General features: G+C 50.8%; 1 protein-coding gene across 1 annotated transcript in view; it reads right to left on the bottom strand.

The window, feature by feature from the left end:
* The window catches only part of LOC114054581 (astrotactin-2-like), a gene marked incomplete at its 3' end in the record, with an annotated part of 143,804 nt that overhangs the window by 61,345 nt on the left and 58,203 nt on the right, over positions 1 to 24,256 (bottom strand). Inside the window, exon 3 of the mRNA XM_027877881.1 lies at positions 2,056 to 2,440. Coding sequence (XP_027733682.1) covers positions 2,056 to 2,440 — 385 coding nt within the window. The remainder of the gene's footprint in view (positions 1 to 2,055; positions 2,441 to 24,256) is intronic.

The following is a 24,256-nucleotide window of genomic DNA, read 5'->3' as shown; positions in this document are numbered from 1 at the left end:
CACACTCTTCCTCTTGGAAAGGATAACTGAGCCAGCACCTGCTGAGCGTGGGGAGCACAAACCCCCAGGGAGGGAAGGTGCCCACTCTTGGCATGATCTGGCACCCTGTGAATCAATCAGTGCCCAGCACAGGGGGAAGCTGAAGCACAGGCAGGTGGAGGGTGAGCAGAAATGCTCCATCCTCATTGGATTTGCCATCCTTGGTAATTAATGCTGGGAAGTGACACTTGAAAGAGCCTCTGCTGACAGCCCCGGTGATGATGCCGTTTGGAATCTGCTGACAACTCCCAGCTGATGCCTTATCACAACACAACACGGCAAGAACAGCAAGGAGAGCTTCTCCCATGGGAGTTGATGGGCTCCCTGGAACGCAGGCACACCTCACCCATCCTCAGTGATAACACTAAAACCTGGCAGTTCCAGATGGGCACTGGAAAAAGGCTGACCCTCTCCTCACATTGCAGCCACACTTCAGCTGGGTTTCCCTTATTGCACCTATCTTCAATCCAGCTGTAAAGCCATGCCTGAGCAGAACTGGTTCCCAGCCCTTGGGGCTCTCCAGGAACATGATGCCTGCTCACACCAACTGCAGTTTCTCCACCCCACCTGCCACATCCCTATGGAAATCTGTCTGCAGCCACTGCTAATAGGTGAGTCAAAGCACTCCCAGATCACCACATTTCCCAAATGTGTGCAAACCAGGTCAGAGTGGAAAGCCCACAGCACATATATTTATATTTCTAATCTAGAAACTCTTGACCTGAACTACAGCCACCTTGTTCTTGGCAATCCAGGCTCTAACCAGCTTCAGCAGAGAGGAGTAAGTGAGCGCCTACCATAGCTTGGCTCCTTGAGCAGAGCCTCATCCAAGAGGGAAAAGTGCCCAATCTGGGAGGAAACATATGGTGAACTGGCACAGTTTGGAATGATAAGACCAGGCAAGGCACAAACCTGCCTTGATCCAAGGTGCAAAGCCTGACAGCATCATGAGCAGAGCTGGTAGGAGCATTTGTAAACACCCTTCCCAGCCCAGGTAGCCCTGGCCCTGCAGGCAGCTTACAGCCCTGGCTTGGGAGCCTGTGCAAGATCTTTATTAACAATTCCTGAAGCCCTCCAATAGTCTAATATTGTGCTCTAGATCTTGTTTGCTATTATATTTTGAAGAGTACTGAAATGCAGTTACTGCTGTCTTCCCCACTCACACAACTCTAAATAATTTATAGAAAAGAAAAACAAAGATGATAATATGAACGAATAAAGAAGGTAGCTCAGTTACAATGTATGAAGGCTTTCATTTGTTTATTCTTACTGAGCAGAGGGTTGGGAAAACGTCTCTCAACCCCATAGGCTGCTAACAGCCAGCTGTACCCCAAGGGATGTCAGCAGGGATGCTCAGAGCAGCACATTAGGATGGCAGATTGACCCCTGGGCACCTCTGAGTCTGTTTAAACAACAATAACCATCACCATCATCATAAGCTTGTTTAAAAGGGAAAGAGTAAAGAGCACTTTAAGGGTGGAAGAAACACAACCTCAGCCACCACTTCTGACCATCACAGGGGCAGGGAGCTGCTTTCCAGACACAGTGCATCATCTAGGCTCTGCCTGGCTCTGCTGCTCAGTCTGCTCCCTGGAGCAAAAAGGAATCCATGTCCCCATCCCTGCCATCCTGTTGGATGCTCCAACAGGGCCACTCAGTCTTTATGGGAAGCCCACACAAGAAGAGAGGGATGGTTCAGCATTGCCCCAAGATCCTTTCCCTGCACAGAGCAAGCCAGTACATCCCACATCCCTTCCTCGCTCCTGCTGGAGCCACTCGCAGCACTAACAATCGGCACTAATGTGCTTTGCTTTTGTTTATTCAAATGCATTTTACTGTGCATTGCAGGTGAACAATATTAAATGGCTTATAATAACATTTCAATAAGCAGAGGTGGGTGTAGAGGCTTCTGAGAGACAGACTTTTAAAAACGCAGGCAATCAAGTGTGCATTAGCAGGAACACTCTGGGGAACGCGCCGCTCCCCGGAAAAAGGAGGGAGGGAAAAGCCACAAACCTTTCTTTTCGTAGTCGGGTTTCTCCTCCCCGCCCCGGCCCAGGCTCTCCAGGGTCCGTGTCACTTGGCTGCCAAACTCATCCTCCCTGGTGCTGGGCTCTGCCCGCCGCGGGGTCTCCTCCTCCTCCTCGTCCTCGTAGTCGTCCAGGATGGGGGTCTCTCGGATGGGCACCCCGATGACGGAGTTGTGGGCCTGGAGGCGCGAGTTGCGGAAGCTCTCGCGGGCCTGGGGGCCCAGCAGCACCGAGGGGATGTAGTGGATCTCGTGGGTGGCCTCGGTGCTGGCGCTCTTCTGCGGGATGCGGCGGCGCTTGTGCCAGCGCCGCTGGGCGTACAGGGCCACCATGAACACCAGGAGGAGCAGGAGCAGCGCGATCAGCCCGCCCTGCGAGAGGAGAGAAAAGGACACGGGGTCAGCAGATGCAAAGGGTGCAGGGATGGGTGATGAGATGCTGCAGTGCCTAGAGAATTATGGAATGGTTCGGGTTCGAAGAGACCTTAAAGCTCATCTTGTTCCAACCCTCCTAGGTTCCAACCCACCTTCTACTATCCCTTGTTGCCCCAAGCCCTGTCCAACCTGGCCTTGAACACTTCCAGGAATGGGACAAGCCACAGTTTCTCTGAGCAACTTGTTGCAGCTCTTCACCACCCTCCAAGTAAACTCTCAGAGCACACTTCCATCAACACAGGTGGGTTCATGGAGCAGCCACCTCTGGGGTTGGGGGTCAAGTGGAACAGGATGCCAGAGGTGACCTTTAGCTGGGGACAGTACAGCACACCCAGCTCAGCTCTGCCCATTCTCCCATCAACTTCATTCCTTCCATGCATTCCTTGGGACCCCCAGCCCCCCTGCTCACCTACACACGGGGAGATGGGGAAAGAGACAATCACATCCAGCCACTTAGAAGGAAAAAATTCATTGAAACAACCCAGCCAGGTCACAGGAGCAGTAAAGCCTCAGCAGAGATACACAACATTTTATAGAAATGATGGTGCAATAAAAGGCCCCACGGAGGCACCACTCCCCAGAGTATGGTTAATCCAGCTCCCTCATTTGTGATCTGACTTCGCTGTGGTTTCAAGACTTCAAGTGCTGTCCTGGGGGGACAGCTCCAGGTATTACAGACCAAGACCTTCTCTGTTAAGCTCTCCCCTTTTCCCTTCTCCTTTATTCACCATAGCTCTCAACTACATGAACATTAAAAAAAAAAAAAAAACAAAACAAAAAAAAAAAAAAACATACAAAAAAACCCCAACCTCCAAATATAAATATATATATATCTCAGAGAAAGTGGCATCTCCTCTCAAGGGATCTGGGCTAGGAAGTACTGCAGGGAGCCAGCCCTGCCTCTGGCTGCTCTGGAAGTTAAATTGAGCCCCGCACACGCAGGAGCTGTGCCTGTGCCAGCTTCCAGCCTCTTAATCTCCGCAGCATCACAGCAATTTTATCCCGTGGCAGACAAGCAAGGCAGGGCATGTAAATCAGGAGCAGCACGAGCGACCAGGGCTTTGCAGAGTGACATGAACAGGCAGGGCAGGGCAGGCGTTCCTTCAGCACTGGGAATGCCACAGCCCAGAGCTCCACAGAACGCAACAGCAAAGTGGAGGTGTGAAAATATTCCCTCTGTATTCGATATGAAGCACCAGACTGCACCCAGAGCGCTGCTCTGACTCCTAAGCAGGATCAGCTGCGAAGAGGTGGCATCAAAAACCACAGCTCACAGGATAAGTTCACTGGGGAGAGGCCTCGGGAGCTGGATTAGAGGGGAGACACTTCCCTGTGTCACCCCAGCCTGCCACAGAAGGGAGCTCAGTCCAACATCCCCCACATCAGGATCCCTTTCTCTCCCCCATAATTGTCACTAACAGAAGCAAGGCTCAGTGTCCAGGAGCTGTCCAGGATCATCTCTGTGGGGGTGAACAGCAGGGTGTAGGGAGAAGCACAGTTTATACCCTGAAGCACCAGAGCACTTCAAAGACCAGTGGGATGAGGACCCATCATGGCCTTCCACACTCAGAAGCAAGAACCAGCATGAACACCTCAACCTGGGAGAGAAGACACATGTTTCTTTGGGTCTGCACAGTGCCTGATGATGCTCTGCCACTAAGAAGTGACTGCAAAGCACTCTGCACCCACGAGCACTCACCCTGCATGGAAAACCACAACAGGAGTCAACCCGGATGCTTGAAAAAAGTCAGGAAGACTGAGAAAGTCTTACAGGAGGAGCAGCTGTGCCAGCTAGACCTGGAGAAGGGGTCTGGGCACCCGTGGCAGGGCTGGGGGCTGTGAACCAGCCTGGCTGGGCTCACCTTGTGTCTGTCCCTGGGAAACTGCTCAGAGCAGATAAACCTGTCAGCACGTGAAATTAAACATCTCTCTGTTTGGGAGGAACTACCAAAAGGCATAAAGGCACAGAGGTTACCAGTGCACCGTTCCCCCTCCAATTCAAGAATGACAGGGAAGGGCTCCCAGCCAGCCCCAACTGCAGCTCCCACATCCTTTGGGGACGAGCCACAGAGCTCTGCTGTGCCAGCCAGCAAGACAACAGCCCCCCCTCTGCCTGAGAAAGGCTGGGGGTGCCTGTACCAGCCCCTCTGGAGAGCACCACGGGCTCATCACAGGCAGCTCACTTTCAACGTGCTCCTTTCATCCCCGACCCTGCACCGGCAGCTCCTTGTTTAACCACACCACACACGCCGGGAGAGCTTCCCAGGGAAAAGGGAGGGGAAAAAAAAAAAAAAAAGAAAAAAAAAAAAAGAAAGAGTCAAACTTAGGAGGCATTGAAGCCAGCCTCATTTTAATCTATTTTTCATGTTAAATTATCCAACTGAGGGAGCGGTAGAGAGAAAGGGGAAAGAAGGGATAATATGAGAAATGTTTTATTTGACAATGTGTCATTCGGAAACTGATTATTTCTGTCTCCAAGCTTTTTAATATTCCCAAACAATGGCCGAGCCGCACGGGGATTTGGTATTCTAAGGCTGGATTTATAATACTCTGTTCTGCAGTGATAAGAACATGGGCCTTTAATCCTCTGAGCTGTGAACATGCATATTCTCCCACGTAATGTCCTTCCCACCACGCTCCTGCCTGCCCTGGGCCAGCCAAGGAGGAGCCACGGGCGCCAGAGAGTTACTGAGACCCACACAATGGATGGGCAAGGGAGGATGGGGGAGAAGAGGTCTAGTGGGGACAACCCACGTGTGTGAAGAACTGCAGGGCTTGTGGCACCACAGCAAACCTCAGCTGAAGCTGGAGAGCAGCAAGGCTGGGACTTATGTGAAGCAGAGAAGGAAAACCGACGGGAGAGGCCACTTTGAAGCCCAAGAGACTGGGCACTCACATAAATTATGAAGGCTGCCAAGCTGCTGGATTGAAGGGCGATCACTCTTCGGGCATCTGTCCAAGATGCTTGTCCAAGATGCTGAGCAATTTCTGAGCAGCAAGAGGACACGTGCTGCTTCAAATACAACCACCAGCCTGCCCTACCAAAACAGTGAAGAGACAAGGGAGCTCCACTGCTCCTCTGAGATCTGGACAAACTTCTCTACAACAGGCTCTGGCCTTTACAGCTCTGCCTGGTCAGTTCTGCTCCCCATAGTGGGGGGATGTGTTATGGTCCCTGCGGCTTTGTAATCACACTGAATGCAACCCAGCCATTCAGAAAGCAAGCCCTGATTGTCTTCCAGCTGCCACCCAAGAGGGCTGAAGTCAAAGAAGGTCCCAGGCTAGAGGGGAACACAATTTGGGCTGAGCAGACCTCTTACACCACAGCATCCCTTCCACAGGTCAAAGCAAAACTGGTGCTGAACAGCACAGCACTCAGCCTGTGCTACCCTGGGTCCCTTCTGCTGCTGCTTTCAAACAGAGACAAGGTTACATCCTAGGGGAAAAAACATCCCAATTTCTTTCCTAACAGCAATAACTACACAACCCTCGGGGCTCTTCACACTGTGTACTTTTCCTTTCTTTCCCTTTTGGCTATAAAGGTAATTAAACACTAGGACATTTACCAAGGGGTGTAGTGGATTATCCATCACTGTCAATTTTTTTTTCTTTTTTTTTTTTTTTTTTAAATCAAGCCTGGATGCTTTCCGAAAAGTTGTGCTGTATTTCAAATGAGAAATAAAAGCCTAAGGGCATTCTTGCACCCTGTGTGGCTCTGAGGGCGGAGCAGATGACCCTGGGGTTCCTTCTCAAAATTGCACTCACCCCAGTTTTAGCTTTCCCACATTTCAGCTCCACAGCATCTTACCTTTCTCTGAAGCATTTCATCCCACCCTAGATGACCAGAGAGCCAAAGCACCACCAGAGCTTGGATGCAAGGGGAGGTCAGGCACAACCACATTATGGCACACCAAGAAGGGGAGATACCATGAGCAGGGACCAACATCCAGAGCCAAACTGGAACAAGGGGCAGGACAGGACCCAGTTGCTCAGGACAAAAACTGACTCCTGGCTGGTCACTGCCAGTGCTGAGGGCTATCAGCAGCACTCAGTGAGCAGGTGTAGCAAACACCTGTACTGGGTTTTAGCTACACCGTAATTTGAGGTGACAGATTTCTAATTAATTGAACCTAAACCAATGGCCAGCAGCAGCACAGAGCCCCTGTAAATGCCATTTCAGCAGGCAGAGCCTTGCTCCTGTGCACAGACCATCCAAAGCCATGTTCCAGGGCAAACCACAACCAGGAACAGAGCTGGGATATTTTGTATCAGCCAGGAGAGCAGTGTCTAACAGGCAATCAATCCATCAATTTTCTCAGATGCAGCCACACTCGGAGAAGACACCCATAGATTGGTCAGTGGGCAGCCCCAGACCTCGCCATCCCCTCCCTCCCAGCTCTGCCAGCAGGTCCAGGCCAGGACCCCAATACCCAAACCCCAGTGAAACTGCATTTGGGATGACTTTGGAATTAAAGTATCCCATTTAACATGTTGGGTTGCACAGTATCTGCTTCTTCCCATTCCACTTCAAACCTCACACCGTACCAGCTTCCCCATAGGACTCCTGTGCCTTATTGCTCTTTCTCTCTTTGCTTCACCTTTCATTTAAATATTCCTTCTGCAAATCCTAATTAACATACTCTTTGCAACTTCTTTCCAATCACTAATGATGAAAAATAAGGCTGATCTCTGCAGTCATCTCAGTCATCCCTCTCCTGAGCACTGCTGTTTATCCCGACCTTCCCTGCATCCTGCCACTTCCTCATCCTCCCAGGACACAAGACATATCTGAATGTGAACCCTCCAGCTTTAGGGAAAGAACAGGGCTGGGGAAAGGATGCTACACTGTGCTCTTCCCTAGAGCAGGGATAATGCCAGATTCCCCCTGTAATGGGGGAGTTTTGGTTGTTTCGTGCAAAATCAAGGTTCCTGCATCCACAGCACCTCTGCTTACCCCTCCATCCTCCCCTTCTCCTGTCTGTACACACTGGCCCATCACAACCAAGTCTAAGAAGGCAGAAAGCATCCCATAAATACCAGCATCCCTTCAGCCTTATAATAAAAGGAGACAGGCAGAGGAAAGAGGCTCCAGAACACCCCATCCACTCAGGCACGCTGCTCGCAAGGGCAGGGAGGAGTAACAGGAGCCAAGGAAAGGCGTGCAAGGAGGGAGAGCACAGGAGGGAAACAGGGCTTTGGGAACAGGCTTTTCATGCAGCAGTCACACCTCCTACAATAGGACTGCAGGGCTCGTGGACAGAAACAAAGGAAAAGCACCTGGAATTCAGGAAGGTGCTGAATCCCATCTCAGGAGATGCTCCTGTGGGCACAGACCTGACCAAGCCTGCTCGGTCCTCACAGGGCTCTGCCAGCAGAAGGGATGGGACAATGTAAACCAGGGATGGAAGAATGATTACTCTCTTCCTGCATGGATGGCACGAGAAGCTGGGAGCCTGACTTGGAGCAAGGGATCATTCAAGAGGCAGCATAATGGCAAAAAGCATAATTCTCCCAAGAGAGCTGGGACAAACACTGGAGATCACCTGCCCAAAACATGGAGCAGTGCTGGCACACCTCGGGGGCACGGGGGTCCTGCCAACTGCCCTCCCTAAGAGCAGGCAGCTTGTCTGGAGGACACAGTGCCCACCCCTGTCCTTGAATCACAGCCACCCTCGGACAGCCTGTACCCCCACACCACCACAGGGTCAGGAACGAGCCCACGGGCAGGTGAGCCGAGGACAGACAGACAGGCAGCACGAAGGCTAGGGAGGAAGAGACAAACACCAGTGTTAAAATATATACATATATATTCTGCAAAGAGATCTGGATCCAGTCCTGCTCTCCAAACCACTCAACCCCACCTCTCTCCATAAGAGACAGTGATGATACAGGGCGAATCTACTAAAAAATACAACATTTTCTCCCTGTCTGCTTTAAATCCCCATTCAAGCACCGCTTCACCAAGGTGCTTAACCACACACTTAACTTTAAATATATGTTTAATTCCCATTACAGTCCACGAGCCCGTAGCACACGCCTCAGTGCTTTGCTGAGCAGGGATGGCTCCCTGAATTGCCCAAAAAGAACTGTATTACACCTTTTTTTTCCCCCTCTTTACACAGCTCACAACATCTCTGAGCTCCAGAGATGATGGGGCACTGTCTTCTGGTGGTGGTGTTATCACAGCTGTGTCACCAGACTCTGCCCAGAGGTGACAGCACCCGTGAACCACCCTCTCTGAATGGGTTTGCAGTGGTGCAAGGAATGTAGGATGAGCTCCAAGGGTTTAAGAGGAAGGATTCCCTCAGGATCGCTCCATCCAGCCCGTGCAGATCCTCTTGCCATGCCATATATACACACAGGGGGCATAAATTTAATAGCATATACAGTCCTATAAAGTATAACACACGCACAAGCAATGAGAGTTACAGTTGCTGTGGGAACCATAACTTTAAAACCTGACTCTTCCACGTTAAAAAAGAAATAAAATAAAAATATATCAAGTCAGACAAAAAGTCACATTTCCATATAATTTTTTTTCTTTTTTTTAAGCCACGCTCAGTTTTGTTTTGCTGTTTCATCCAAGAAGGGAAACAAAGGAAGGAGTGAACCTGCCAGTCAGCCTTTCTGCGCTGCTCAGACATGCGATGTGATGTTCCAGTAAATGTTTATTTGAAAGGTCTCCCAGGTGCTGGCTGTATGCAAGCACCAAAACTCACAACCTTCAATCACAGCCAACATGCCTGCGTATCCCGAGCTGCACATCTTGCTAGGATAACAATTCAAAATGACTCCTAATCCATTTTTATGATGTGAAAGAAAAAGGTATTTATTTGTAGCGAGCTGAAAGAGGAGGGCTGGAGGTGATTTTATTAAGCAGCTGATTGCTGGCTCTTTTTAAAGCCCGGGCGCAGATTGCATAAATTGTGATTTTAATGCCTGCTAAACGGTTCACCTGAATGGGCTGACCTGCTAACCCGGAGCTTGCCCTCAGAGAGGGAAGATTTTTAAAATTCATAAGGTCTGGTGTACTCATGCTCATGTTTCCCTAATGTGGGCAGCCTGCAAGCGTGAAGCCGAGGCTGAAACAACAGCTTTTTTTTTTTATTTTTAATTCCCAAGAAGTTCCAGTTACTGAGCCCCATCCCTCCTCCCCTCTGAGCCAACCTGCACGTGTTCATCCTGCTCAGCTCAGTGACACACAGCACCTGTGTATCTCTGCATTGTCCTCAGCACAGTCACAAACAGCTTCTGCCCAAGCTGGTGCCTCCAGAAAAAAAAAAAAAAAAGCACAGAATATTCACTTCAGCATAGGATTAAAAAGCCAACCTGATGGTCAGACGGACCTCATGTGCAGAGCATCACAGGGTTATCACAGTGAAAGGTGTGTGGAAGGGGCACGATGAGGGAGGGATGCAGCTCCACTCTCAAATTAAAAAGAAAAAAGAAAAAAAATAGGGATAAAACTCAAAGATGCTGCACATCTTTTAGAAGCCTTTGCTTCAGGCTGATTCCAAACCTCCTGAGTGAAAGCTCAGCATCTCCGATCAGTGTCCCCCAACAGAACAGGTCACAGAATGGCAGAACAGTTTGGGTTGGAAGGGACTTTAAAGTTCATCTCGTTCCAACACTCTGCCAAGGGCAGGGACACCTTCCATTATCCCAGGTTGCTCAGACCCCATCCAGCCTGGCCTTGAACACTCCCAGGGATGGAAGGCACTTACCATGGAGTCTCCCAAAATCCCAGCCACTGCAGGATCCCTGACCTACCCCCAGCTCTCTATCACCTTTTCCAAACAAAGGTTTAACAAATGCTAAGGCAAGGTCTCAAATTAGGAGGATTATTACAACATCCACCAGCAAAGCATTTGCAGTGAAGTGATGAAATATAATTAAAAGTAAAGAACACTTGTCAGATAAATGACAAACACGTACTGCTGTTGCAAAAGTACCTTTGCTTGTTTTTTTAATAATTGTGTTTATCCGCTTCCTCACTAATTTACAAAAAAATGCAGTTAATTCTCAGTGGATCCCACAACCATTAGTGCGAATTAATGCTGTTCCCACTGTATACTCTGCATATATTAGGAAAAAAATTAATCTAATAAGAGATGCACATCTCCGGGTGAGGGAACACGAGCACAATTCACATTGTGCCTCCAGCTCCCCAGCGCAGGAGAGCGACACGGTACAACACCCGCTCTGCCCAATTAACCAGCCCCTTCCTGGGGGCTGCCAGGACTTGGCCAGCTGTCCAGAAAACGTGGAAAAGGTGGAAAAATTTGCCACAGCATTAAGGAGTGGGGACTTTTTGGAGTAGCCCAACACCTCCAAGCCCCATTGATGGACCAGGTATCGCCTGCGCTGCTGTGTGTTGCTGCTCTACCCAGGGTGAAGAGAAGTGAGAGACTGGAAAAGGGGTTTAGGATTTATTTATGGACATCTCAAACAATTTCTGGAGTGAGGAGGCAATGGGAAGGTGCTATTGTGAATGGAGGAAAATAACTCATTTTGGTGGTGGTGGTGTTCTTTTTAAAGGTTTATTGCTGAGCCCAGATCAGGTAGCTACTTTATGAAAAATCCAGTCTATTGTGTAAAAAAAAAAAAAAAAACCAACCAGCCAACAAATAACCCTGCCTTACCATATTTAAAGTGCAAACATTTCAGCATAATGAACATCTTTCTGAAAAGGAGCTACACAAACCACAGCTTTCCAGGGGGAGAGGAAAGGTATTCAAACACAACACCAGGGGGAAATGTTTCGTGCACGTGTCTTTGTGGTGTTTGGCATCTGAAGGTACTTTAGAATTTTGGCATTGTAACTCACATTACAGGAGTAACACACCACAGCCCTCCCTTGCCCGGAAAGGAGCCTCCACTGGTACCTGAGGCATCACATACCAGAGGGAACAACTGGGGGGGGGGGGGGGAACCCAAACGAACAGATTTAAACAAACAAACAAAAAAAAAACCAAAGAAACAAACAAAACCGAAACAAACCCCAAAGTTTTGTCAACCTGCTCATATAATCCTGTAAGCAATTTGAGAAATGCGCTTCTCTTCCCCATGCATCACAGAGCAGACAGATCCAAGACTTCGATTTAAGGAAAAGATCCAAGAGCTCAGCAACTCCGCAAGCCTCCTCTCCCAAAACACCACAGCTATTCCCAGCAGGCTATTAAGAGCCCAGTTAAGTACAGCACTTAACCACACACTTAACTCCCATTAACTTCCCTGGAACCTCGAACACAGATAAAATTTATCAGGTGTTTCAGGGCTTTCTCATCTCCCTGCCCAAGAACAGAATTCCCTTACCCAGCTCTCCACGGGATGCCTCCAAACCACCTCAGGGCTCCGCACAGAGGAAAAGCAAAACCCACGGGGACGGGTTTTCCTGCTGGAGAGCTCCCATGTTCACTGCTTACACATCCACTGCTTACAATCCCGTGGGTCCACGAAATCTTTCTGTTCCACTGCACACTAAGTTGTCTCACCAAAACCCCGCTCCTCGGTCGCCCAGCCCTCCCCTGCTGTATCCATCGAAAGCCGGGATTTTATAAGAATGGGAATGCACCAGCTTTGGGTTTTTTCTTATTCTTTGAAGACCAGCGATCTCCTTACCGAGAGAGGAGGGAGCACAGGGCTCTCCTGGGAGCCGGGCTGGGAGGGGAAAAGCCGAGTTTGCATCTGCCAAAGGGCCCTTGGCATCCCCAGCTCCGGAGAGCTCTGAACGTTCAGGGGACAGCCCCCATCCCAAAGCACCTGCAGTTCAAGTCCATTCTTTTTCCTGTATGGATGCAGGACATCAAAGACAACAGAGCAAAGCAGAGAAGGCAGCAGCAAGCACGGCAGTGATGCCACCTGGGTGCCACCACAACGACCTGCCAAGCTCCCCGGTACCGCTACAAGGGGCTGAGACAATCTGGGGCTCACAGCCCCCGTCCCAGCTGTAAGCTGAGAGTTTGGAGTGCGTCTGGGAACGGATGGAGAAACAAGAACGCCTTCCCCAGATGGAGCGAGGATGGCAGGGCACGGCTGTTACAGCCCGGGAGGGTCCGGCTGCAGCCCCTCCCCTCCCCAGGCTGAGAAAGTGCCCACTTGGAAGCGAATACATTTCAATTAAACGTGCCTGGTGCTCCAATCGAAACCAATTAATTCTCCCCATCTGAAAGCTGATTAGCCGGGATATCTGGGTAAATGGATAATAACAGGCTAATAACCCCCTCCCGTCCCCGCGCACACGCCGCCGCCGCCGTCAGGTTTTGGACACGGTGTCTCGAGCCTAAATTGCAGCATCTGGGAGTAATTGCAAAGCGGCTCCAGCCACCGGTGGCAGGAGGCAACATCCCCGGCAGCAGGCAGGGACCGGGCGAGGATGGACACTTCAGAGCCAGCCTGACACCCCGTGACTGCTCCCAGGCTTCAAACGGAGCTCTGTGCAAGGAAAGCTGCCCCTGCAACCCCAAAACATCCCTCATACCTCCCTGTGCGTCAGCTGGGATGGCAGTTCCCAGATTTCCAGCCCTCCCCCCTTTCCTGGCAGTATTAGCCAGTGTTTAACTCCATTGCTTAACTACTTTCCTCATCCTTCTGTGTCACCCCAGCCTGTCTCTCCAGGTCCCAGCTGAAGGGCAACGACCAGGTAGGGAGCTGGTGGCAGGAATTTTCCAGCTCTGTTCCCTATGTTGTTGGTTTGTGGTTTTTTCCACAGTTGGAAAGTGTTGATTAAAACCCACTTTCCAACGGGGTATTTTTGGCTAAGAGAGAACTCCAAGCCAAATTGTGTGCAGGCAAAAACAAAGACCTCAATCCTGCTGCCATTTTCTAATCAAATTTCCTTTTACTAATTTGACAGGCCTGTTTTGAAAATCTAAATTAAAAGCTAAAATACAGTTAGATTCCACAGCTAAATGGGAATTGAGACAAAATGTTTCAAATGGAGCTAATAAAGCCCTTCTGCCCACACCTTTGGGCTCACAGAGCTGCTTTCCATTCCCTGTTTGCTGCTCCTGGTGCAGGCAGTGGGCATTGAGCTTTGCTTTGCTCACTCCCCCCACCATGCACATGCATCCCCCAACAGTTTGTTTTTAGCTTGTAGGAGGCAGGAAAACAACCTTCCACCCAGCTGCATCACAGCTCTCCCTGATACGGTGCCTGTCCTGCAGGCTGGCCTGAGTTCACACCTAATCTAAATTAAACCCAGTTTATGCAACACTCCTGTCTTCAGAGGAGCCCCCGCCTCCTGCAGAAGAAACAGCTTTGCCTGAGGGCAAAGCATGAATGGGAGATGAAGATCCAGCCTTGTGTTCCCGGAAAGGATCTCCTGGGTGGCAAGGAGAAGGTGAGGAGAGGAGAGAGCTGCCAGGTGGAGAGGAGCATCCTTCAAGAGGGTAGCACTGATCTGCACAAACTCCTCCATCTTCCAAACCCTCCCCTTGCTCCAAGCCAAAAGCCTCCTGGTCCCCAGGCACTCAGCTGTTGTCCTCAACACTTGACCTTCTTTCAGGCTTTCATCACAGCAGAGTCACGTCCCACAGAGCAAAAGAAGCCAAAAAAGAGCCGAGTCCCTGCAACGTTCCAGAGCCCTGGAAACTTGGTGGTTCAGCCTTTCTGGTCCATGGCTTGGACAAGCCCCCAGCCCAGGGAGCCCAGGATCCAGTTAATGGTGAAGGCAACCTTCCAGTCCATGGCTGGGGAGCACCTGCATGTAAGGCCTGGTGAAATCAGTGCCCCACATGCCACCACAGCAGAGCAGCACCCGAGAGGACAAGGAAGCTGCTGAGCTCTTTGCTAAGCCACCACCTGGGCAAGGACATCCAGCACCGGGATGCTGTTCACCAGGAGCTTCACTTGCAGCCAGGGAGGCATGGTCCTGCTCCAGCCCCATCCCAGCCTCCCTCAGGGGCTTGTGGCCAGGCTTTCCACACCAGTGGAGAAGAAAAGTCTGTCCCAAGAGCACCAGATGAGTAAAGTTACACACTCAGTGACTGTGTCCCAGCCTGCACCACAAACACTCACGATGAAACAAGGTCAGTCTGCAAAGAGGGGGTTTAACACACACTTTGGGTATTTAAAGTGTGGGTGCAGCCCCAAAGAGGAGAGTTGGGGGTCAGCAGCAGGCAGGGCTGTGCCACGGAGATTTGCCACAGAGCTCTAAGCCACAGCACCTTGTGTCCACCATGGGCGGGTCTTGCCAGATTTAGCAGAAGATAGTTTCCCACAGCTCCTCTTTTCCACCCTTTTTTTTTCCTCCCCCTCCTCCTCCTGCATTTCAGTGATGCTCTTTAACAGTGCAACTGTACCACATTATCTTCTGCCAAAGACAGTAATGCTGTCCTACACAGCAGCTCCCAAAGCTCTTCCAAAGCTCACACCTTCCTGCTCACCCAGGCACAGCTGGGGGGGGGGGTCACGGCACTGCACGGCTTTGGTCACGCTGTGTTCAGTTCCCAGCTTCTGCCACAGCCCTGTCTGGCCTAAAAATCAATCAATCCCTACATCTCAGGGTCACTTTGGCAACTCAGGAACAGCCCTTCCCCTGTTTCGTGGGAGTGGGACGAGAATAAATACATAAATCCAAGGATAAATGCAGTAGGGTGTGCTGAAAAGTGCAGAAGAGCAGAGTAACTGATCTAAGACAAGGTGCCCTCACACAAGCCAGGCAAGGGGGTGTGTTTTAAAACCAGAGGATGAACATCTCTTGCACAAACCAAACAGGAGCCCCAGGAAAGGAAATCCCAGAACTGAGAGTCTCAGCAATTGCCACAGCACTCCACGTCCCTGCCTCAGGCACCAAACGTCCTATCCCTGAAGGGACAAGTGGCAACGCGGAACACAGGCATGTCCCACTGTTCAGTGGACAGCTTGAAAAGAGAAATAAAGTGCTTAGACCCCTCCTCTGTGGGGTGTGGTGCTGGTAGCCCTCCACCCACGCAGCCCTGGGGGGGATGCCAAGTCCTGCATCCCTTCTCACTGCCAGGGGCCGGGGACTTGCAGGGAAACCCTCAGAGCAAAACGTTTACAGGAGGAAAAGGGTTTCCTTCAATCACTCCAAACCTCCTACTCATTTTATTCAGTCCAAACATTGCAAAAGTTATCTGAAATCCTTGGCTGTCACAAAGCTGGGCTGAGGGCAGAGCACTGGTGGGGCTGCTCGTCCCCAGGTCAGCTGCAGTCCAAGCCCCGATCCATGTCAGACAGGGCAGGCTGGAACAACTGCCCACAGGCACTGGGAAGTCTTGCAGAACAGGACAGAGAAACATCCATCACTGGTGACAAAGGGTAATTGATCCTGCTCGAGGGCAGAGACATGGATTTAATGACCTCTCCAGATCGCTTCCACTCCACACACCCTACGGAAGAGTGATCTTCATCCTGCAAAGCCCTGGAGAAAGGCAGTGCTCCCTGGAGTATCCCAATGGATGGCAGTGCCATCGACAGGGTTGGCACCAGGGGAAGGGTTGGGGTACTGAAAAAACAACTCTCCCACTCCAAAAAAAAAAAAAAAAAAAACCAAAACAAACAAACAAGAAATCCAAACAAACAAAACCCACCCTGCAGGCACAACACACCACGCCTTCCACAACCAAACCACTTCAGCCTTAACCTGAAAAACCTGTTTAGGAAACTGACAGTGAAAAATTAGCGGGGCTGCACTCACACAGCCCGGGGGGCATGCAGGTGAACCTTCCATCCACACCCCACCCTCACCCACCTCCCAGCCCCAGGGCCGAGGGCATCGTTCCAGGAGGTTCCGTGCAATCAAAGACACCCAGGAGAGTGCAAGGATAGCCAGGGTCATTGGCTCACCCACTTCATGTTCCAGTTTTCAATACTTGCACTGTCAGGATGTTTTCCAGCACAGATAATCGTTTAGACCTGTAACTTCCCAGAAAAAAACCCGCACAATTAGCAATTTCCCTACTAATTAGGAGAGGAAGAAAGAAGTCCAAGGCAGAATTTGTCTGCATAAAACAGAAAAGAGTAATGAACTATCTACATATGAATGTAGTTAAATTCAAAATTAAAGTCATGGTTCTTATTTATGTACATGACACCCTTGACATTCCAGCTCAGTAAAAAATAAATACACACATACCTATATGGAGTTGATATTTCATAGATGTCCATGCACACACTCATTCATAAAACATCATGAAGTGGTTTTGGTCATACGTCAGCTACTGATGGGTCTCAGTGGGATACACAGATCCTCAGTGCCGAGGGGCCGATGGGACCCCACGAGCTGAGATGCTGAACAAGGAGCAGGCACATCAGCTGTGCTAGGGAGAAGGTCAGGGAAGCATATGGCGTGTGCACAGGGTGCTGGAAGGGGATGACTTCGTCCTCCTCAGCAATTTTTAGGGCTGGTGAATCGTGAGCCAGGTCTCCAGATGCCCTTGCCCGAGGGGACAAGAGGAACAAGGGCATTTTCCTCTGCTGTCACACAAGACACGAGCTTGCACACATCCTGTGATGTGATACAGCTACAAAGATATGGGGTGGTCAAGTATTCAGGGCTTGTCTCAGCCCCCAGAGCCCTTCTCCAGGGCAGCCACACCACTGTCACCCCACTCAGGCTCAGGTCTTTTAGTTTGCAAGAGACCTACTGAGACACATATGCAGTGACCTGGGAAACAACTCATCTTTCAAACTGAGTTCACCCTCCAGAGAAAGTCAAACTGATCTGAAAATCATGAGGGGTTTCACACACAGCCCCCCACCTTCTCCATATATTCCCTACCTCTCATGCTGAACCCTTCTCCAGTCAACCCTATTTCTCTCCTACATTTAAACAAAGCCTGATCCCAAAGTAAGCTCTTCTTTTATTTCAACCTCACCATGTGCAGAAAGCCCCCTGTACTTCCACCTCTTCCTTTCGTGCTCCTCATCCCTCCCCACATGAAACAACCTTGCCAAGTGCACTGGGAAGAGGCTGAAGGACACAAGAACAGCTCCTGAAGAACAGCTTAGTACCAGTTACCGCACCAGCTGCTCTCCTGACCAACACTCCAGTGCTGCTGCTTGTCATATAAAGGACGTGGGAAGCCACGAACCAGGCAAGGAAGACAGGAGGAGAAATATCTGCTCACCCCCAGCTTCTCAGCCCTGTGAATCAGCAGAGCTTGGAAACAGCCACACCTCTGGCCCTGCACAGTCACCTCACAAAAAGGGGAGCAGAGGGTGAGCAGAGTCACTCCAATAACACACAGGGGCTCTCCCTGCTCTGGAGAGAACTGGCTTTTTGAAGACATATGGCTCTTCTCCATACTTTGAGCAGTGACACCACCACGCTTCCGAATTCCAGCTGCCTAAGCTGTTTCTGCAGATATTTCCTCCTTCTATGCAATCATTTGGCTAATAAGATGAGCAGGTTGGGCTCATTTATTTTGGACACTGTTCGTGGGTCATTAGCAGAAAGGCTAATCATTGCATTGGCAGAAAATATCACTTCTGCTTCAGAGCCGTCTGTGTAGCAGGAGGAGGGGGAGAGAGGAGGAGCCTGACAGAACCTTTAAAATAAAAATAATACAAGCCCCAAGTTACGTTGCTGTAGAAGTGGAATTTTCCTCTTCTCTTTCCCGAGGGAGCTGCTATTAGGATGAAGGGGACAGACTTCAACGCCTGAGGCTGCTCAGCAGAGCTCGTGTTTTCTGACGCACGTGCCACCTCTGAGGGCCCACAGAACGAGTGACACTGGTGGCAGCAGCCCATGGTTGCTGAGCCTCAGCAACATGCCCTGGTGGTGCTTAGCCCTCCAGGAAAGGATAATCATCCTCACCCACAGGAAAAGCCAGATAGGATGCCAAGAGCTCCACAGCACAAGGCGCAGGAGCCCTTTCTGGGATTGTTTGGGGTTAGCAGAGCAGATCAGCTGTGATGCCTGTGCTCTGCCCGCAGCACTTGAGCACTAAAATCCACCTACAGAGAGTTGTTGGAGACATTTAAAGAGCAATTTATATTTGGTGTGAAGGTTGGAGTGCCAGGGGGGATGCAGAACCGCAGGGCATGTGCAGAGCTGAAGCCTGAATTTCCAGGAGACACAGCAAAGCTGAGCCCTTCCTATTTCTCTCTCGAGAGGTGACAGCAGAAACAGAGACGAAGCTCTGTGACACAGCCACACCAAAACAGCAGCTTTGGGAGCAAAGTTGTCTCCTAGGCTTGCCTGCTCCAAAACCATCTCTCAACAGCCCTGGGAAAAGAGCTGCCCTGTGGATATTGTGCTCAGGCAGAGAGCAGGGACAGAGAGCCGCTCTCGTTCCCATCTCACCGCGCAGCAGCAGCTGCTGCCTTCGCTGGCTGACCTGGCAAGGGCAGAAATGAAGGGCTGAGGGGAACAGCTGGACACAGCACAGGTTGTCCCCTTCCCCAACAGACACACAGCCAGCACACCTCCTGCTCCCTTCCTCCAGCCTCAGCTGGCCCCAGATGTCCCGGCCATGTGTGCCGTCAGTGATGCCGTGACCTTGGCTGCTCTCAGCAGCATCCTCGGGGCAAGCACGGGATGGGGCTCCCACCTCCCCAGAGAGGCTTTTGGCAGCCATCCCTCAGCTCTGTACCTCCCCTCCTGCCCTCCAGCACCACAGCCAAGAGCCCCAGCACACCTGCCAATGGATGACGGCACGAGGGAGCTGGGCAAGGGGACAGGGTGGCAAAGGTTGGGCAGAGGGACTCCGAGGATTTGCTCCTCACCTTTCCCCAGGCTGCTCCAGCTTGCAGAGAGCCAAGGATCTTCCCAGTATCCCTGTGGGACCATCCCACTACTCCCTGCAGACAAAGCCCCCCCAGCCATGTGGCCGAGCTGGCTGCTCTGTGGGGAGCCCCACGACAGACGGGGAGCCGGGGCTTGCTCTGCAGGGAGTTCCAACCACAGAGAGGGAGGAAGAAGATCTGGGAGCTAATTTAGAGCTTGGATTTCCTAAGCCTTTTCAGACACCGAGGCTATTGGCAGGCAGCGTTACAGCCCCTGCCAGTCTCAGCAGCTATACAATGTCCTTCCCTTGGCAAGGGCAGCAGTGGGGAAAAAATAACACACAAAAAAAAACAAGGCACATGTGATGGAGAGCTTGGCTGGAGGCTCCCTCCCCCCGCCGACCTGCGTGCCAAGGAGGAAGAGCATGACACACACACACAAAAAAAAAGTTTTAAAAGGAAAAAAAAAGAAAAACACAAAACAACCAACCACGCACACTACTTGCTAAGGGAAACATGTCCAAGCGGATGGAGCTGGCACAACCTGGGGTCATCACTTTGCTCAGTGGACAGGACAAAGTCCTCAGCTGCCCCACATTCCACAGCCAGCCTAGGGAAAGCAGGACACCCCTCACTGCCTCCTTCATGAGCAGGAGGGAGCAGCTGCATTTTGCACAGCCCTGCTGCACCCCACGCTGCTGCATGGAGCTCCCAAAAGCAGGACCTTGCACACACTCCAGTAAGCCCACAGAGGCCAGTGCTGCTGGGTGCACAACTCTGCTGACAGCCTTGAGCATGTGGGGGTGAAATAGAGGGATTCTGCCTCAAAATGTCACGACTCAAAAAGGCAGGGCAGTGGGAAGCCTCCTCTCTCCTCCCTGGCACACCCAGCAGTGCCTGCAGAGGTGACCTCTCTGCTGAGGATGCTGTGCAGGAAGCAGCTCACCAGCACCCAGAGGGTACTGAGGGCAAAAAACCTGTGGCCAGAGCATCACAGCATCTCAGGGAAGGACAAGTCCAACATTTAACTGCCTCCTTTTAAAGGGAGAAGAAAGGAAGGAGAATGATCCAGCCCTGGAGCAACCTGAGTGCAGCACACACGCCCAAGCCCCTCATGCAGGTAACAGCCAGGGCATGGCCAGGTGCAGTGTGATCCAGGGCAAGGTGTACAGGGACTGTGGTAGCTAAATCCAAAGCAGTCAGTGTCCTGAGGCAGGAGCAGCTTGGTTGAAAAAAAATAAATCCATCTGTGTGTCTGTCTGAGCCCTCCTTGCAGAGCACACAGAAGCTGCCAAGATGCTCACAAAAACACCTCCCCCCCCCACCATGGGGGGACAGGAGAAACACCAGCCATCGAACAGCCCCATTCATTCCTCCCTTCCAAGGCAACAGGGCTGAAGTGGGGGAGAAGAATCAGGTCACTTCACTTCTCTGGTTTGACAAGGCTATTCCCCAATTCCCAGGACTCGGCAGCAGCTACTAAAACAACACGTCTGACAACTCCTCCTCCCCTTGGCCCCCAGACACCCTGAGGATGAGCTGGGCTGTGTGGCAGAGGCAGTTTAGGCACATGGAGAGGGAGAGGAGAATTCGTCCCAGCACAAGCCAGGAGTGACCCAGGTGGATCTGGGAAAAAAGGTGGCTCCAGAACTGTACCAAGGATGCTTTGAGACAAGGTCAACACAGCCCTCCGAGGGGAAGATAAAAGATCTGTCAGCCCAACCAGCATGACCAGTGCCAACACCCCCAAGGCAACTGACTCTCAAGATGTTTGGTACAAAACAGGACCAGTGACAAGTTGGTTGTGCCAGCCCAGGCTCTGGGAGCTGCGGGCAGTGACAGTACCAGTCAAAATACAACACGGGGGCTGTTCTCTGCTCCCACAGCAACTGCTGCTGGCTGCCAACACCCTGCTTCCACCCTGAGCTTGAGTTTGGTGCAACGAGGAAAACCATGGCCAGAGCAGGAGGAGAGCTCAAGCTTAGCCAAGGAATGGCTGTCAAGGAGTTGGTCACCAGATACATCTCCGGACAGGGAAATGGAGACACCTGTCATGGCTAAAACATCAGCTTTGTTGCCTCCCCCCCTGCAGGGAGGTTCCTCTCATCTGAATAAAAAAAATAAGATGGTTCCTTTCCCTTGAAGAGCTAGAAAGGAGGCTAGAAGGGAAAATCAGCAGTTTTCCTGTTGGATAAAGGGAAACACAATGAAAAAAGTGCCAAATCTCTGAAAGACAAGCATGTCCCAGCAGAACCGAGGCCAATGTTCCCACCCACTCCCTATCAGCCCCTGCCATAAAAAAATCCAGCCCCAGGAGCACCCAACCTGGGGCAAAGCCCAGCCAATCAACCAGCTCCCCTCAAAATAGTTATTTTCCTACAGTTTTATATAATTGGATTTTAAAAATAAGCATAATTCCATTTTTTTCCCTCTCCCTTTTCCTCTGCTGCATTTCATGAGAGTTCACAGCGAGGCTGCTGCTCGGAGCTGGCAGAGACCTTTTAAAAGCTGTTCCTCCTCATGCAGGGGGAATGGAGGTGGGAGGGAGGAGGTGGAGTGGGAGCAGTGACAGGTAAAAATAAGCACACTTGGCCTGATGTTGCTCCCAATTAAGCCTGTGGGAATTTTGCCCAACTTCCTAGAGCAGCAAGACCCAGATACGCACATAAAAAGTGCTCAGCTGAATTAGCAGCCTAATGATGGTCAGAGAAAACCATGGATACATGAGCTTCTTTCCCCTGTTCCATGCTGGCAGGTGTCTGAGCATCCCCTGCCCTGGGGACAGACACTACAGACACTCAGAGGGTGATGATCAGACCCACAGCACCACATCTCCTCTGCCTTAGGCACAGTTGCTCCACAAACAGCTTGGAAAGGTCTTCCCAGGAATGGTTTATCTGCTCAGACAGTTTCACATCAGCTGAAACTAAAAGTGTAAGTGGTTTTGGGGAGGATGTGGAAAGTGCTGAAGAGTAGAAACATTTCATTCTGACACTTCCCCGAACAAAAAGCGCTCTGCCTTTTCACAGGATAGCGTTGCCTTGTGTAACCAAGTCCAATTTATTTTTAAATGGGGAAAAAAAAGAAAGCCCAAACCGAGAGGGAAATATATTTCTGGGGACAAATATGACATTGCATTTCATCCTGCCATTAACACTTACTCCCATCTTTGGGATTTGCCAATCAAATGAAAATTCAGCCTTTTGTAGTGCTGTATTGTAACATCTTTCACAACCACCTCGAAGCTGTTCTGTTTGAGGTTCAGCACAGTTCACCTTCACACGAGCCAGCGCCTGACACCGACAACACTTGAGCGGATGCAAACAATTCCAACTCGCATTCAAACACGAGTAACAACCGAGGGAAGCAAGATCTGCAGATAACAGAAGGTTTGAAGGAAAAAAAAGTAAGACATTTCGCTTCTCGTCTGACGACCAACTCGGCTTTCAAGCCCCCACGGGGTGTGAGAGCTGGGTGATGCCCTGGGTCAGAGCCCATAGTGTACCAACAGAAAGCTGGAGATGATGCTCTGAGAAGTAAAAAAGCATGTCAGACATCCCCCAGCACAGAGTAGCCTTGCTGGTGAGGGGACAACACCTTGCACCCTGCCAGCATCCCTGTCACTCAGCCAAGGAGCACCCCAAGGCGGGCAGTGCAGGCTCTGCACCCTGGGAAAACACTCTCCATCCTGAGTTATTACCTCGGAGCCAGGGGCCACCCACACCCAGCCATCGCTGGAGAAGTCAGCATCCACAGGAGTTTTCCTGGAATAACGTTTCGTGACAATTTTAACACCATATGTAGTTTGGAGCCTGGCAGTATAAAGCAATTAGATCCAGGCTGGGAGCTGCAAAGCATTTCTGTGTTTACGTCAATGTTTCAAAGGTACCAATCAAGCACTCCCAGTGCTTTACACACAGGATTAGCACGGTGCTCCCACATGGAATTACACTCTCCAGGAGCCCAGCAGCTCGATGAGAACCAACCTGGGCAGGATGGGGATGGAAATCAGGTTTCCAGGCAGAGCAACCCCATCAACACCCAGATTTTTGTCTGCCTCACCTATTCTGGGGGAAAAAAAAAAAAAGCACTGAGAAAAGGTCAGGTAATCAGCTACACCCCACAGCGCTGGGGATGCACAAGTATTTTTCCCAGACAGATGGTGGGAAGGGGAAAAGCGAGGAGGAGGAAGGAAGGGAATAAGTTCAAGATGAGACTCCAAGATCGGCAAACTCTGATAAAAATACTCGTCTCGCTGCTGCCGGAGGGACCCGGCACGGGGGCGAAGGCAGGAACACAGCACCCTGTACCATGAGCTCACCCTGCTCCACTGCTCCCCACCCCACTTCCCAAAACCTTCCTTCCTGTGTCTTTTCCTTCATCTCCTCACGACTTCAGCATCCCACTTGCAGCTCTCACACCCCCTCGACTACACCGGCCACTTTCCCCAACGTAAGTTTTTACTCTTCCCCCCTCCATCCTCTTTCCTCAGCACGTCGAGGCTGGGGAATTATCTCAGGCTGCAGATCCCTCCCACACCTTCAACGCCACCTGCAAAACCCAAACCCCTACCCAGCGCTTCCCAGGGCTGCTTTTCCCCCAGTGCCAACTTCAATTGCTCTGGGGATGACACAAAGTTAGTTTGCTGCTCAGTTTGGATGAAGAAAAGAGCATTTATTCAGCCTTGCTTTGTCAGAGATGCAAATCAAGCACTCCAGTTACATATTTTAACACGGGGTGGGGGGGAGGGGAAGTCTGAGAGAAAGCTATAAAGGGTCTAATGTATTCACTGGAGCTAAGGTGGGAACCAGAGAGAGATTAGAGAAAAATTATTAACATAACAGGTGTCTTTGTCACAGAAGTGACAATTTAAAGACAAATCCCCCCCAGATGAATTCCCTCAATACAAGAGCACACTGTTAACTACAATTAGTCCCTGGTTTATACTGGCTCTGCAAAGGAAACTGGAGAAGAGGGGGAAGGTGAGGCTGCTACTCCCAGTCAACAAAAAGTTGGTTAACTGGCACATTATGGAAAGGGAATTTGAAGCCAACACATCTC

This window comes from Empidonax traillii, unplaced genomic scaffold (genome assembly GCF_003031625.1).
Source record: "Empidonax traillii isolate 1590-97213 ecotype Southwest subspecies unplaced genomic scaffold, ASM303162v1 scaffold34:size3740991, whole genome shotgun sequence".
Classification (NCBI taxonomy): Eukaryota; Metazoa; Chordata; class Aves; order Passeriformes; family Tyrannidae; genus Empidonax; species Empidonax traillii.
The sequence above is the reverse complement of the archived record's forward strand: the minus strand, read 5'-3'. Positions and strand labels throughout refer to the sequence as shown.